We start from the raw sequence: 16,334 nt of genomic DNA, 5'->3' as shown, positions 1-16,334 counted from the left end.
TTTTTAATATTCTAAGCCAATTTGAATTTATCACAGTACTCACCTTTATTAGGTTATTATTGTATTGATTAAAATAGATTATATGTTTCTATTGAAGCTGATATGTAAATAGTATTTTGACAAATGGTTAGGGATTTCCAATGCTTTACCACAGAAAAATTAATATTTAGGAATTATTTCTTGTTACCTTTAAATGAGTTAATACTCATTACCACAAATTACCAAATGTGGTAATGAGTATTACCACATTTTGAGGTACCTTTGGCAAGAGGACCTGGCATCATAATTCTGTGAAATTTTAAAAGTTCTACTGGTACATTTCATTCTTAAAGTACACATTTTAATTTTTTTAATGTATAAAATACTGAGAATTTACATTTCTTTAACATATAGGAACTTTGTTTAGAGGATTAATCTATATGACTTAAGGCATTTGCAATTTTAAGATTCATTGATATTTGGCATTATTTTTCCAGTCATTGAATTTAAATTAATTAAGTTGAATAATTAGGAAATTTCTCTTATGGATAATTTTCCTTTTACCAATGAAAGAATTGTGAATTATCACCAATTATCACCAGTCTTATTTTTAAAAATGAGCAAATGGGGGCTGGGGAGATGGCTCAGTGGAATAAGTGCTTCCCTGGCAAGCACAAGGGCCTAAATTCAATCACCAGTTCTGCCAAAAAAAAAAAAAAAAAAAGCAAATGGTTTTAGAGAATTTTTTTTTTCAGAAAATAACTTGTAGAACTGTAGAGCTGAAACATTGCTTAAATAGCACCTACATGTCACATTGTATTTTTTTACCTAGTAGATACAAATACATTTGCAAAATGATAATGAATTTGCTTAAATGGGCTTCTATGTTAAGAAATAGCTAACTTGACATTAACTTTTAGGCTGTTTCTAAGCTAATGCTGTTTTCCATTCCAGCTTGATTTTCAATTTCTGAAACATAAATATATCAGCATTGTATATTATTCCTTGTTTATACCTAAATATTCAGTAGACCCATTTCCCCTGTCTTAGTAGACTCTGGAAATGAAGATTAATGCAAAAGAATTACAGTTGAGAAAAAGAAAAAACCTAAGAAGAAAATTAGATTGGACTGTGTAGGACATATTTTTATTCATAGAAAAACAAGGAACTTGTGTTCAGAATATTTAAACAGTTCATTACAACTCAACAATAAAATTAATACGCAAATTTAAAAATGGGCAAAAGATTTGAATGGACGTTTCTGTAAGATGCTATAGAAATGACCTGTGAGCATGAAAAAGAAAGACATCATCAGTCAGTAGGGTATTGTAAATCCAAGCTACTGTGTAATGTCACTTTATATCTACTAGAATGACTGCAGTGTACAGATGGTAATAAACATTAATTATGAAGTAAAGTGATTAGATTGCTTGTGGGAATGTAAAATGGTGAAATGTCTTTAGAAAACACTTTGATGACCATTTCTTAAAAGGGTTAACAAAGTTATCTTAGCATTTCTAGTATTAGAAATATATCCAAGAAGAATCAAAACAAATCTGCAAAAAACTCATACACAGATGTTCACAGTTTCATGATTCATACTAGCCAAAAGAGGAAGCAACCCATATACTACAAAGGGTGAAACAAGATGTTGAATGGGCATACAGAGGAATATTGTTTGTTGAAAAGTAATGAAATATATATGTACGATCTAATATGGATGATTGCCGAAAATTATCCCGAGTAAAACAAGCAAATTACAAACAGCCTCCATAAAAGTCTGTAGACAGGGGGCCTGCCCCTTAGCTCAGTTCTTTATATAAGTGGCTGCTTCAACAAAGCAGTCAGGCTCAGGTTGCTGTGGTTTGATGCCCACAATTCAAGCCTGCCAAACCTGCCCTGAAGGCATTCGGAGCAAAAAAAAAAAAAAAAAAAAGAAAAAAGAAAAAAAGTCTGTAGACAGAAAATTGGGTTAGTGGTTGCCAGGGGTTGGTAGTAATAGTGGTCATCATGGGGAGAGGCAGCTGACAGGTGTGGAATTTCTTTAAGAAAGGATGAAGGTAACCTAAATTAGATTGTGATAATAACTGCACAATTCTGATTATATAAGAAACTTTGAATTCTGTACTTTTAATGGACAAATTAACTCTTGGGACCCCAGAACTTTTGGCTGTGGAAATTGGTGATGGTGGCATTTTTGTGCTGAAGTTAATATAGTGGTTAATATTGTTTAACAATTACTGTTGCTTGAAATGTTCCTGTCCATATCTATGGAAAGGGATTTTGTGCCTAAATACAAATAAGAAATGCTGAGATAACCACAGCTATTATTACTAAGTGTAGGACTTCTCAGAGCCTTTAGTGTAGAGGAGGTAAATATACAATGACCAAACTGATTTATCACAGAACCATTAACTTTTTGTTGAGTTCAGAATACCATGTGAAAAAGTCTTTATAAATTATCAAGAAAAAATAAAATTTTTAATATTTACTTCCAGTACTTATTTCACTGTTACACATTTAGTCTTCATAGTGGCTTTGGTGCAGTGTGAGGTCTTAAACTGTCTCCATCCTCTCATCCCTCCTTCTCTGGGCACATACGGAAATTCAGGTTTGCAGCTGTTAAATAACATCATGCAGCTAGAAAATGCTTGAAGCAAGACTCAGAAGAAGCACCTCTTCTCTTGATTACCATTTCCTCAGATTTATGCTAATCTGAAAAGTATTGTAATTGAAAATACATAGAAACATATTTTAGAATCCACCCACCCCAGAGCATTACAATTAACAGAAAATTTACTTACCAGTCTTAGTTTGTCTTCTGTTAGTTGTGTATACTTACACGTAACTTCTGTCCTCACACATGCCAGGTAAGGGGTATTCCAGGTACAGTGTTTTTTTTTTCTTTCTTTCCCCCTCTTTTTACCCTTATGTTTTAAGCTGACAGTGTGTAAAAAACTATATAAATAATGTCCCACTCATGATAGTGAACCTTATCATCCTTTAAGTATTTTTAGTACTTAGTGGTAAATAAATCTAACTGGCATTGCTTGGATGCTGTCTCCAAGACTTGAATTCGTAAATAGTGTAATATTTTGGGGGTAGCTCATGATGCCTTTTTAATTTTTATTTTTATTTTTGGCAGAACCGGGGATTGAACTCAGGCCCTTGCGCTTGCCAGGGAAGCACTTATTCCCCTGAGCCATCTCCCAGGCCCCGATGATGCCTTTTTTATGTATACAGTTATGTCTTCACATGAAAAGGACTTATTTTTAGAAAATGGATTTCACTAATGTTTTTTTTTTTTATTTGGTATTATAGTACGGTAATGTCATGAATATAGTTGAAATGAAAAGTCATTTTGTGAATGTGTTTTCATAATATATTTTTATGCTACCCAGCTGGCAGCAGTACTGTCTAATTTTAAAATTCTTCAATCAGACGTTTACTTTTATTTTAATAATAGTTGTCTGTGACTTAATTGACATTGGTCTTTTTATGGCTTTCCATAAGGCCTTTCTGGAGCAATGCATTCTCAAGTGTTTCCTCACGCTCATTTTGGTAGGTGGCCATAACTAACCTCTAGATTTGTGTAGCAATTTGTCTACCTGCTTGTGGAAGCTTCTGCTACGTTTCTGGATCCTTGCATGTTTAATTAAGTTTTACCATGTTTTAAAATGGAGTGGGCATGGATGTGTGGCATCAAGATTACATTGTATTCGGTTACATGAAAATCTTTGTAGTGATTCATGTTTTATTGCTAAAAAGCATTATTGCTTACCTCCATGGTCACAATATAGTGTTAATGGCTGTTTTGGTTCTTTTCCTTAAGTTTGAATTCATAGTACTTAAAGTGATATACCAAACCATTTTATCACATTATCCCATGGAGTTTGATTTTGCTTAAGTGTAACCAAGTTTTGCTTTTTAGTGCTTTTTTAAACAGTGACTTGTCAGTCATGTCAGTGCATTATTGTCTGTTATGAAGCCCTCCCGTTTCCCTGCAATGTGCTTACTATTCTTTCACTTGCTTCCCAGTGGGCTGTGTTTCCTTTTATCTTGTCAGTGATGGAAAAGCAGTATTTACAAGTTTAATAGTCCAGTTAGTTTGAGTAAAGTTGCATTGTGGTGACATTAGGACTATGGACATTTCTTTCGGCAGTGTCTGTAACTTGTTTTCAGTTCTGTAGAAGTTGAAACATTTTAAGGAACATTTTTATTTGGTACGAGCATTTTGTATCATAAATCAGTGACTGAGCTGGTAAACTTTTAAGATCAGGAAATTTGGTAAATGATTTTTTTTTTTTATAAGATGCTAACACCATTGTATTATGTAATTGCTAGAGATTATTTAAAGTAAGCTTTTACTTCACTGAGTCCTTTCCCTGAACATATAGCTGGAAGGTGCTGTATTAAATATTTACCAGCAGTAGCACAGTGTTCTGCTACTGCATGTGTTTCTGTAATTGGAATTGGCTTATAAGTGATGAGTAACTGGATTATTTTGACTTTGGTTTTTAACTTTAGTTACAAAACCACATCGTTTTGAGAGGTCTGCCTCTTGACTGTATCCCATAAATACCTTTGTTTTTTTAGTGATCTGTTTTGCAGAGTTAAATTTTTTTTCCAGGAATGCTCGTATTATCTTACAGCAAATACTTCAGCATATGTGCTGCCGAAGCGAGCACTGGCAGACACTTTGGAAAATAAAAGTATAGCAGAACAAATGTATACTAGTTTACATGTGAATTACCTTATGAGAAGCTTTCAAAGACATCTACTGTATACACTATAATTTGAGATTTTAGCTTTCATATGACTGCTTTAGTAATTTCATTTTGGTCTTTGGGGTTCAGAACAATAGAATTTTGTAGGTTATGATGAAGTTTATAATGCTAAAACTCACCATTACTTTGTTAGAATTTTGGGATTTCAAATGTCTTTAGTGTGTTTCTTAACATTTTTCTAGGTAAGTGTTACTCTGCAATGTTAAGTATTAGAAACACTACTGTTGCAAGTGTAAGTGATATGCCCTTCTTTCTTTTTCAGCGGCAACCTTTGGCACGGCATCCATGAGCATGCCTGCAGGGTTTGGGACCCCTGCTCCCTATAGTCTTCCCACCAGCTTTAGTGGCAGTTTCCAGCAGCCTGCCTTCCCGGCCCAAGCAGCTTTCCCTCAACAGACAGCTTTTTCTCAACAGCCCAATGGTAAAGTTTAATACTTGGCTAGCTGCAGTCCACTTCAATTCTCTTTTACAACCATAATGTTAAGTGCTTGAGACAATGCCTTATCTAAGAATATCTATGTAGAGTCATGCACTGGCTGTTTACCATATAAAAATTGAAGCCATTAGTGGTTTTGGTCTCAGAAAATGTTTTATTTTATGTTTTTCAGAACCAGTAGTATCTAATTCATTATGCTCCATTTTGCTCCTTGATTGAAAAGGAAACTTTATAGACCTTTAGAGTATTTTCTATTTTTTCTATTACAGGCAGGCACTAAGACTGCTGAGCTATCTCCCCAGTCCCTTTCTATTACAAAAATGTTTCCTTTTTTTTTTTTTTTTTTTTATGATGTATGTATTTGGTACAGGGTCTCACTACCCAGCTCAGGCATGTATTGATCCTTCTGTCTTCAGCCTCCCCAGCGCTTGGATTACAAGTGTGTGCCACCATGCCCAGACTCCAGCTCAGTGTGCCCCCGGGCCAATGCAGGCATGGCATCTGGGACCAAATCAAACCCTGGTCCTTGTGCTTGCCAAAGCTGGTGCTAGTCCCTTTCCCGCCCTCTCGTGTGCTTTTTTAGATAAGGATTTGTATGTATCTTAAAAATACATTAATTTCAGGCCAGTGATATAGCTCAGTGGCCTAAATGCCTGCCTGGCATGCACAAGGTCCTGAGTTCAATCCTTGTTAACCCCCCCTCCCCCCATAAAGTTAATCTTAAAAATAGATTGTACTTTAGTTGGGAGTTTTCTTGTTTTTAGAAGAAGTGTGAAAATTTAACCCCCCCCCTTTTTTTTTTGCACATTTCTTATTTGCTAAAATTTGAAATCTGTGGATTTGAAGATTATTCTGGAATTGCAAATATGTGTTTTTTTATCTGAATGGTTAGATAAAAATTTGGAAATGTGGTCCATGGAAGAACCATAAATGATAAAATATTTATAGGAAATTTTGTGATATTTTCATTGAAAGCATTCTGTTGTCCATACAGCTTTTCACAAATATTCACAAGCACATCAGTTCATTAAATCCTTTGAATGCCTATAATTTACACAGTTGAGAGAAGTTGGCCTTGATATCTCAGATCTCTGAAGCTCTTGTAAAACATAACCTTAGATGCTTATCACTGTCATATGAGAGTTCATGAGCCCTAACAACCTTAATAGTTTTATTTGTGGGCCGGCCAAATAGCTCAGCAGATTAAAGCACCTGCAGGCATTGGCGGGGGTGGGGGGGTGGTTAAATCCCTGGGCCTGCTGTGCTGGCCCCGCCCCCAGGGTTTGTTGGGACTGCAGTTGAGACTGGGTGTGGTGGCACTCACCTGTAATCCCAGCTCTTGGGAGGCTGTAAACAGGCGGATCACTACAAGTCCGATCTAGTAGTGAGACCCTGAACACCCTGTAGACCCTTCCCTAAAATACAAGAAGAAAAAGAAATAGTTTATTTGTGCTCTGGCTAGAATTTCTTGGAAGCACAGGAACTATCAGATTACGTCTTGAAGATAAGAGATTGTAATTGGTATTTGTTTTAACAAGGTGCAGGTTTTGCAGCATTTGGACAAACAAAGCCAGTGGTGACCCCTTTTGGTCAAGTTGCGGCTGCTGGAGTATCTAGTAATCCTTTTATGGTAAGTGCAATTCAGTTTTAAGCATTTTATAAATTTTTGCATCTCATTTTCCAACTGGAGAACACAGGATGCGTGCTGTATGGTGTTCTGAAGATAATACTAATTGAGACATCTTATCTGAGTTTTACAAATAGTTGTAAATCAGTACACTGACAGTGAATAAGCTATTTTGTAAAAAGAAATGTACATGCATTTTCTCGAAATACCGTTTTAATAGAGGCAGTGGGTTAGTGAATTAGTGTTAAAAGAAGTCTTAGAGTCCTGTTTGTACTCGTAAGAATCACAGGTTATTCTTTTAAAAGGACCAAGTCCCTAGAAGCTGTTAGAATAGGTGTGTGAAGTTATGGCTGATAGTAGCATACTCCCTGACATGTATAGTTCTGTTTCTATTAACAGTGATGAATGTTGTCAATGCTAATAAAACAATTCTCAATCTGAGTAAAGTTTAAATATGATTAAATTAAGCACAGTTCAATGCTTATTTTGTGTACACACCACTTTTATTTGTCTATTTTGTCTTGTATTTTTCTGTAGACTGGTGCACCAACAGGACAATTTCCAACAGGAAGCTCATCAACCAACCCTTTCTTATAGCCTTATATAGACACTTTACTGGAATGAACTTTTATGTGGTCATATTACATCGCTCCGCCTCTTGCACTCTTGTCTTGTTTCACTGATCTTAGCTTTAAACACAAGAGAAGTCTTTAAAAAGCCTGCATTGTGTGTTAAACATCAGGTAATAAGTGCAAAACAGAGGGCTCTGATAACAACTTTTAACCTGTGAATTGGCAGAAAAAGATAGTGGTATCATGTGTATTAAAAATTGGCTAATACTAAGTTATTGCAGACACCACATTCATTATGCTGCAGTACTGTACATATTTTTCTTAGAAATTAGCTATTTGTGCATATCAGTATTTGTAACTTTAACACATTGTTATGTGAAAATGTTACTGGGGAGATAGATCAGCCACTTTTAAGGTGCTGTCATATATCTTGGAATGAATGAACTAAAATCATTTTAACCATTACTACTGGAAAGTTACAAAGGCGAAATTGGAAGGTTTTATTTGTTCTTGAATTTTTTCTTTCTAAAGAGCTCTTCTATTTATACATGCCTAAATTCTTTTAAAATGTAGAGGGATACCTGTCTGCGTAATAAAGCTGATCATGTTTTGCTACAGTTTGCAGGTGGAAAAAAATAAATATTAGAAAATATGCTATTGTTTTGTGTTCTTGCTGTAATGCCTTTACCAAAGTGGCCTTAAATATGAGTAGTGAATTGAGAACATCTTGAATTCTTAAAGACTTCTACTGACTAACTTTTTATAAAAAGGCCATGTAGAAAATTTATTAAAACTACTAGGACTGCTATATTCAGGAATATGTCCGTGGTAAAAGCATTTAAATGTAGCTTGTCACATTCACCGTAATACTTCTAATTTCTTTGCAACTTGTTAATTTTGTGAAATTTGTATATATGAAAAATTTGCATGTATGTGTATTTACAAATTTTTTAAAAGATCTTGAACTGTCAGACTGCAAAAGGCCTATTTTAACTATTGATTTTAAAATTTTGTCATTGAATGTATTGGAAGCAGACATGTATTAACTGTGACACGATTGCACCTGTTTTTGTGTTTCCCCCCTCCCCCCTTTTCTGGACAAACTGATATTATCCATAGAACATTTGTTTATGTTTGTCTTTTGGGGAAAAAACTGGAAGCCAGTGTTACCTTAAGTTTATGGAATATTTTGTTTAAAAAAGGCAGTGATCCTAAGTTTAGTTGCATCTTTTAGTTAATATTCCAATGAACTTGTTTATTTATATATAGTAAAGCCTCATTCATCCAGAGATAATCTGGCAGTCTCATCGGTACAGACACAGCTAAGAAACTTGGATTTTTTTAAAGATGCCTTCTAGCAACCCATACGTCGTGAAGCCTGTGTTGGAATACACGTTTGTTTTTATGTAAAATTTAAATAATTTTGATTATTGAGTTTCTTAGCCCCATAGCATATTTGTAGCCGAGAACTGATGACTTGGAAAGGAGACTGAAAAGACCGTGAAGAACATACACCATCCACATTCACTCTCAGTATAGGGACAGTCAGCTCAGCTGAAAGGACATCATTGTGTTACATCATCTTCTGACACTGGTCCGTTATTATAGCTCTGTGCCACCAAGAAAGGGTGAAATTGAATATACAAATATGTAATACTTATATGAAAAGTTTTATTTTAAAATGCTTCAAAATCTTGAAAAGCATTGGCATTAAAAGAGATGAATATCGGTTTCCTCAAATGGTTGTTCATGTTGAATGCCTTTTTGCAATGATGACTACATGAGTTGTCATAGTGTTTTAAAAAACTCTGGTATTTTGAACTTGCGATCTGGTGCACATCTGACTGAAAGTGTGGCTATCTGAACTGTTTTGATAAGCAAAATGACCCTTTTCTGAGCAGTATGCCTCTTAGAATTAAATAATTGTTGCACAGGTCCATATATGTGTTGATATAGTCTTATAATTTTTCTGTTTTAGTGCAAGGTCCCTTAACCCATTTTCCATGGAAGAAAAATTTAAGAAATGTCTTTGAATTTCTGTTTTGGCTTGTATCACATCCAAATGAATTCATACATATAAAAGTTGCAATTATAGGCCATTACCCAAATAACCTATGTGGTTTTTCGTCTAAGAGTTAAATTAAACTGCTGTTATCAAAGTAATTTTAAAGCCTATTTTTTCCCTGGGTAAATGTTGATGTTAGTAATTAAATGAGAACATTTATTGACTTATTTCTAATGAGTGCTTAAAAGAAGTATCAAGTGTTTAGATTAAGAAGAGACCTTGCTTTAAAGTAGATTTTTTCTTTCTTTTCTTTTTTTTTTTTTCTTTTATATTTTAGGGAAGGATCTACAGGCTGTTCAGGGTCTCACTACTAGATCGGACTCATAGTGATCTGCCTGTTTACAGCCTCCCAAGAGCTGGGCTTACAGGCACACACACCGCGCCCAGTCTCAGTTATACTCTCATTGTGCCCCAGGGCGGGACTGGCATGGCAGGCCTGAGGATTGAACTCCTGGCCCCTGCGCCTGCTTGCAGGTGCTTTAATCTGCTGAGCTATTTGGCCGGCCGTTACAGTAGATTTTCTTATGATCTTTATTGTTTAAAAATTTAACTTCTATTAGTTTTTTGTATTCAGATTTCCTTCTAGTTTTATATAGACCATCAGAATTGTATTGTGTACTTCAAATATAATCCTGGAATGTGGCATAGCAGAAGAGCTTCGAATTTTCTGGTTCAGTGGCTGAATCAAATCTTTCCTGTTACATCCTTGTCCAAGAAAGAAATTTGTCTTTTAGAGTGGTAAGAACTTTGTCTAAAGGCCTTAGTTTTGTTTTTCAAAATAGAAAATGTTTATTCTCCATTTTTGTGAAAATAGAGATTAGGTTACTGCTTTCTCCCTTAAAAAACAAACTTGAAAAAGGCTGTTAGTTTTTACCTGTGAGGTACCCTGCTCTAAGTACGCATCTTATTCTGTACAGAGCCTATAAATGGGTAAAATCAAGAGTAACTGCAGTTTTTACACAAGAGCAGCAGTTCTAAAACATTTTGTTCTTAGAACTATCACTGTTACAAAGTAGTGAAGATCCCAAATAGCTTTTGTTTATGAAATTTATATCTTTCAGCATTCATTGAAATTAATAGACATAATTTTAAAACGTTATACTCATTTTAAGTATAATGGCAGTCACTTTGCTTAATATAGATAATATTTTTTTGTGTAAGATGACTTCCAGAACTGTGAAAATTAGAAGCATTGTTCTACATTTTGCATATCCTTTCAGTTGCTGGCTTTATAGAAACAGTGAAGTTACCATACTGCTTTTTTCATTTCCGTTTTAGTTTTTATATCCTATAGCAGAAACTAGAAAACTGTACTGTGTACTTGTGAAATCAGAAGTGTGCGGAAGGCATGTAGCATCTGCATATTATGAAGCTAGCTGGACCTTGTGCAGCCCTTTCAGGGGTCTTGTGAGCTCTCAAATGTTTCCAGAGCACAACTTTGAGAAATCTAGGTGTGTGTGCTTCCTGAGAAGTGTTTCTTTGTGGGATAAACACTCTTATTTCCTGCACTGGTGTGTGTGTGTGTGTGTGTGTGTGTGTGTGTGTGTGTGTATCTTGTTTTGTTGCTTCTTTGGCAAGAAAAACTTAAAATTCCAGTTGAAATTACAAATTTCTTAACATTGCTTAATTATTTTAATGTAATAATGGGGTGATAGAGAGTGTGGTTTACAAGGCCTTTCAGTATAAGTACTTGTTGACTGCTTTTTATGTGGTCTCACATGTAATCCTGGAAATAGATCCACAGACATGAACAGTTAAGCAAGATACAGTTTTGCTCTTTGGAGTAAATATTTTACTGTTGGACTGAAATAGATACATCCCATTTATGTGTGAGTAGTTTTTGTTTTTTAATCCTTAGAAATTTCAAGTTTCTATGTTTTTTTATTTTGATTTTTTAATGTATTTAATACAGGGTCTATAGGGTCTCACTACACAGAATGGACTCTGATCCTTCTGTCTTCAACCTCCCAAGTGCTAGGATTGCAGGCACGCACCACCACACCCAGTCTCAGTATCTGTCTTAGTGCTCTCTGAGAGCAGGGCTGGCACGGCACGCCAGGGATTGAACCCTGGTCCCTGTGTCTCCCTAAGGAGGCGCTTTAATCTGTTGAGCTGGCTGGCTGGCCAAGTTTCTGTGTCTTTTATACCTAAAAATACATTCTAATTTAATTTTCCTTCATAATTTGACAAAATTAATTCAACTCCTCTAGTGTTTATATTTTAAGGTAATTAGTGTTTTAAACTGAAGACAACGTCTGGAGTATCACAGTGACTTCCGTTTTGTGATGCATTGCACCTTTATTGATGGAGTTTATGTCATCAGTTTTAAAATTTGCTTTCTAAAAGATACTAGATTTATAGTAAATTAATGTGTTTACTATATTGAATTCATGCTCATTTCTTAAGTTTTTCTTTGTATATTTTAAAGCAACGTTACATGAGTTAACCTTTTTGTTTATGTGGTGGTGTTTGAATAGAAGACTGTGACTATGGTGTGGTCCAATGTGGTGCTGGTAGATGTTTAACATTCTCCTCTTATAAAGGAAAAGAGACATTGTTTTGTAGGGTTTGTGTAGGGTTGGTCTACAAATACTGTCACTGTGGCTTCTTTGACCACCTAATCTGATGTCGAGAAATGTCTTTTGAAAGAAAAATACACCAGTGGATCACACCTGTGCGAGCCAGTGCCAGCACAGCTTTGATGTCCATTTCCACAGTTCCTTCTTTTAATTTATCCGTCTTCTTTGATGGTTGTAGCCTCTGATTGGAGAGTATTTAGTTTTATGTTATTGTATTGCGAGTAATTAATTCATTCAGCAAGCATTTGGTTACAAAGTTAATTTCTAAAATTGTATCAGGCCCTGGGAAGAGCCTCAGTGTTGTGCAGAGGTTATACTTTGCGCCTTCTCTCCGAGTAAGTTATACTTTGCGCCTTCCTCTCCGAGTAAGTTACGCTGTTTTTGTTTGGCCAGCACAGTGTTTCAAAGGTGGATTTTGAATCCACCACCTGAGTGTGTCCTCAAAGTGGCCACTAGTTGACCCCCTCCTGGTTTTCTTAATCTCTAATACTCAGATGCTTTTCAGGCCCTTTGTTCGCTTTTCCAGTGGTACCTTGTATTCCGATTTTGAAATAGTTGTATTAAGTTTAAATTCATGGTAATCTTTTCTAGTGAAGACTTCTGCCAAGATCTGTCTGCTTGTCTTAAGCCAGCAATGAGAATTTATTATTATATGTTTACATCTTCTTTTGAAATCTGTGCTTGTCTAACAGGGCTTTGGAGTTTAATGCAATTCGAATTTTGCATTTTAGGCTTTTGTAAAAAGAAAAAACTAATCCTGGATATAAAATATTTCAGTTGGTGACTAAAATGGCCATTAATTAAGTTTTTAAAATCAGTTCTCTGAAAGTTTGAAGTTATTTTCCAAGTTACTGTGTAACCAGTGAGAGTATGATTTGAATTTTGAATTCTCAGCATTTTCTTCCTTTGATTTTTGAGGGCAGAGGGCCGGGAGATCACTCAGTAGAATAGGTGTTTGCTTGGCAAGCACAAGGGCCTGAGTTAAAAAAAAAAAAAAGTCATCATTTTTGAGTGCAGAGACAAAGACAACACCAAGGAGCCTTTAATTTTGATTATATGATCATGCTAGAGGCAGGAGGGGTTATGCACTAATCCTATGTAGTCTGTTTCCTAGAATGCTTTGGGGCCAGTCAGGTTTTGTAAAGACTTCGAAAGTTTTGGATGTTCTAAAATAACATGTGCATATGACTTTTGAAAAATACACAATGTACATACACAGGGTAAAAGAAAAAAATGCATTTCCTTTTGTGACTTTATTCCTACATTCCAGAAGAATGTAACTTTTTGTATTCTTGAGTAGTCTTTCAGAAATGTTATTTATTTTATACCTATATATTCCTCCCATGGTTTTTTAAGCGTTCAGTTTTGTAACTTGGTTGTGTTTGGTTAAAGTGGTTGCCTTTCTATATTGTCACATCTGGCTTTAATTTATTATTATAACAGCTTTAGGATTGTCTTATATGGATATCCCTTTGGAAGAATATTTGCTTATAGACTTTTTTTCCTCTCTTAAATTAAAACCCGTACTACAGTGAGAATTTCCTCATGCATATGTGGTGACTCCTGATTCTGACTGGAAATTTTAAATGAAATAACTATTGGGGTTCATCAGTTGATTTTAAGTATCACCTTTTTTCCATTTAAGAAGTTCTTCCATATGAGTAAAAAGTCCTTCAAATTGATCATCAAAAGATACTTGATAAATTCTAGCTTATAAATTGAACTTGGAGGGCAATACATTCATTGGTTTATGAGGCCATGTCTATTTGTAATCTTTATTTTATACTCAGTCCCAACCATGGCCCTTGGAGTTTCTAAAGGTACAGATTGGAAGCTTTGTGTTAAAACTTCTTGGTATGGTGCCTTTCTTATCTACATTAGGTTAGACTACACCTTATTTTTAAGAAGGAAGAGTATGAATTAACTACGCCAAAGTCTGTTTTAGCACAACTACATATTTATTCATCAGCTCTTCAAAATTAGCTTTCTTGGTTTTAGAAAAAAATTTGAGTAAATTTCTCGCAGATTAGAGCTGAGAAATTTCTTCAGATATATTTACCATTAGTTAAGGAAAAGTTTGGTTTTTTGAGGAATGCTGGCCCTCATGGCTTACTTAAAAGTAAGTGTGCACTTAAAGGTTAGAAACGGTAAGCAAGGGATCTTCTGAAAAGTTAAAGAGTTGCTTCTAGCCAATAGTGCATATTTTGGAGAATGTTAATATATTAAGATTTTTGAAAACCAGTCTTAGGACAGGAGGTACTTTTAGGTATTAGATAAAAGTGTGCAGAATGACTTCAACATTCGTTTCTAAAATACTGCAGTATGACAGATGTGCTTAAATTCTTGTCCATTGTGAAATAATTGTTGGAAGAATTTTTTAAATAAAGGCTTCTGAATTTGTATACTATTTGGGATAGTCTCTTTCCTTTGACTGTCATAGATGTAACAGGATATCGGGGTATTGGAAAGTTACTTTATTTTGACCTTTTTTATTGTGTGAGCTGTGTATTAATAACTTTCTTAGTACTGTGTTCTGTTTGCTTTAAATTATGACATTTGCATTTTTAAAAGGATATTATTACTTGTAATATTCACCTTTGCCCTAAAAGAATACCTTTCTTAAAGTTCATGTAGGTTGGTGTTAAGACAGCAGTGGAATTGGATTTTGCCTACGCTACTAAATACAGATACTTAAAATATAAATATTCAGCTGCCCCAGTTCTTCACACCATCTCCTTCCCTGCAGTGGTCACTGTTAGCTGTTGGGAATTCACTCCAGTGTGTATACTTTGTCTTGTTCAGGTTGTTTTTATTATGCACCACCAGAAACGTGAAAGGAAACTTGGGTTTCTTTAGCAGGAATGATCATTTCTGCCCCCACTGTAACTTATTCCTTCAGTAATTATTGCCTTTTTTCTATTAATTAATGAGAAAAGATTCAGCTTTTAATTTTTTTTTTAAGTGACATGCTAACAAATGAAGATTGTGACCTTTTAAAAAATGTTGGTGTAGGGGCCGGGGAGATGGCTCAGTGGAATAAGCACTTCCCTGGCAAGTGCAAGGGCCTGAGTTCAATTCCCGGTTCTGCAAAAAAAAAAAAAAAAGTTGGTGTCAGATTTCATGTGTTTAGTCAGATTCCATTATTAATTGGCATTTGAGAATTTAGGAATAGACCCAAAGCGCAGGCCCGGCGAGTGAGTGAGACAACCGAGGGCCCGCGGGATCCTGAATAGACCCAGAGTGCAGGCCGGGCGAGTGAGTGAGATGACCTGGGCCGCGGGATCCTGACTAGACCCAGAACGCAGGCCTCACGAGTGAGTGAGAGGACCCGGGGCCTGGCGGGATCCTGAATAGACCAGGAGCACAGTCCCGGCGAGTGAATGAGACTGCCATGGCTGCAAGATCCTGAACAGACCAGGGCGCAGGCCCGGGTGGGTGAGTGAGTGAGATCACCTGGGGGCCCTCAGATCCTCATTCAACCCAGGCTGCAGGCCCAGCAGGGAACCCTTCAGCAGAACTCCCTGCAAAGAGGCTAGAGGCAAGACCCACCCAGCTGATTCAGGAGCAGAACATCTTCCCAGAGAGACACAAATGGTTCAGTTCTAAGGCCTGCAGCAGAAAGAAGTGGAGCACAGCAGCCAGATTCAAACAACACCCACCTGGAGGAATCTGAACTTCATAGATCCGGACCCGGTGCTAAGGTAATAACTATCTAAGCTCTACACCAAAGGTCAGAAGACAGTGGTATACAAAATGACAAGAGAAGGAACAAAATGCAGTCTCAGGCCCCGAGTGCACCCAGTACAAATGCAGAAGACACTATCACTGAGGAAACTGGAAATCACACACCAGATATCTCTGAAATAATAGTGTTGACAGTAAAGAATGAACTGCAGAAAGGTATGGAAGAAATCAGATCAGAAATAATTTCGGAACTAAATGTAGTGGTAACTATAATCAAAGAAGTACTAAGTGCTTCTAAAGAATACACTGATAAAATAAAAATAGAGGAGAATATAAAAATGATGGAACCCCTGAATAAACAATTTGGGAAAGAAATAGAATCTATGAAACAGGTTCAAAGTGATATACAGGAAATTAAAACCTCAATCACAAGCTCGCAAAACCGTTTGCATGAAAGTGAAAATAGACTTTCTGACCTGAAAGACACCATTGCGGCTAGTGAAAAAGTAAGAGAAGATCTCTTAAAAAGAACTAGGATGCAGGAAAAAATAATTCAATACCTGCAAGACAATGCAAAGATGAACAATGTGAGACTAATAGGCATC

General features: G+C 35.8%; 1 protein-coding gene across 2 annotated transcripts in view; it reads left to right on the top strand.

Annotated features, from left to right (window-relative positions):
- Agfg1 (ArfGAP with FG repeats 1) overlaps nt 1-9,671 on the top strand; it is a 49,165-nt gene extending 39,494 nt beyond the window's left edge. Inside the window, exons 11-14 of one of the 2 annotated variants that reach the window (XM_023723072.1) lie at nt 3,493-3,540; nt 5,029-5,187; nt 6,741-6,832; nt 7,367-7,631. In XM_023723072.1, coding sequence (XP_023578840.1) covers nt 3,493-3,540; nt 5,029-5,187; nt 6,741-6,832; nt 7,367-7,426 — 359 coding nt within the window. In that variant the 3' untranslated portion in view covers nt 7,427-7,631. Of the gene's footprint in view, nt 1-3,492; nt 3,541-5,028; nt 5,188-6,740; nt 6,833-7,366 lie in introns of both variants that reach the window. The other variant, XM_004638145.2, reaches the window with a different exon arrangement.
- The last annotated feature ends 6,663 nt before the right edge of the window (nt 9,672-16,334 follow it).

The sequence above is a fragment of the Octodon degus genome, unplaced genomic scaffold (assembly GCF_000260255.1).
Source record: "Octodon degus isolate 3935 unplaced genomic scaffold, OctDeg1.0 scaffold00096, whole genome shotgun sequence".
NCBI classification, from domain to species: domain Eukaryota; kingdom Metazoa; phylum Chordata; class Mammalia; order Rodentia; family Octodontidae; genus Octodon; species Octodon degus.
Note: the sequence above shows the minus strand (reverse complement) of the source record. Positions and strands in the feature narration are given on the sequence as shown.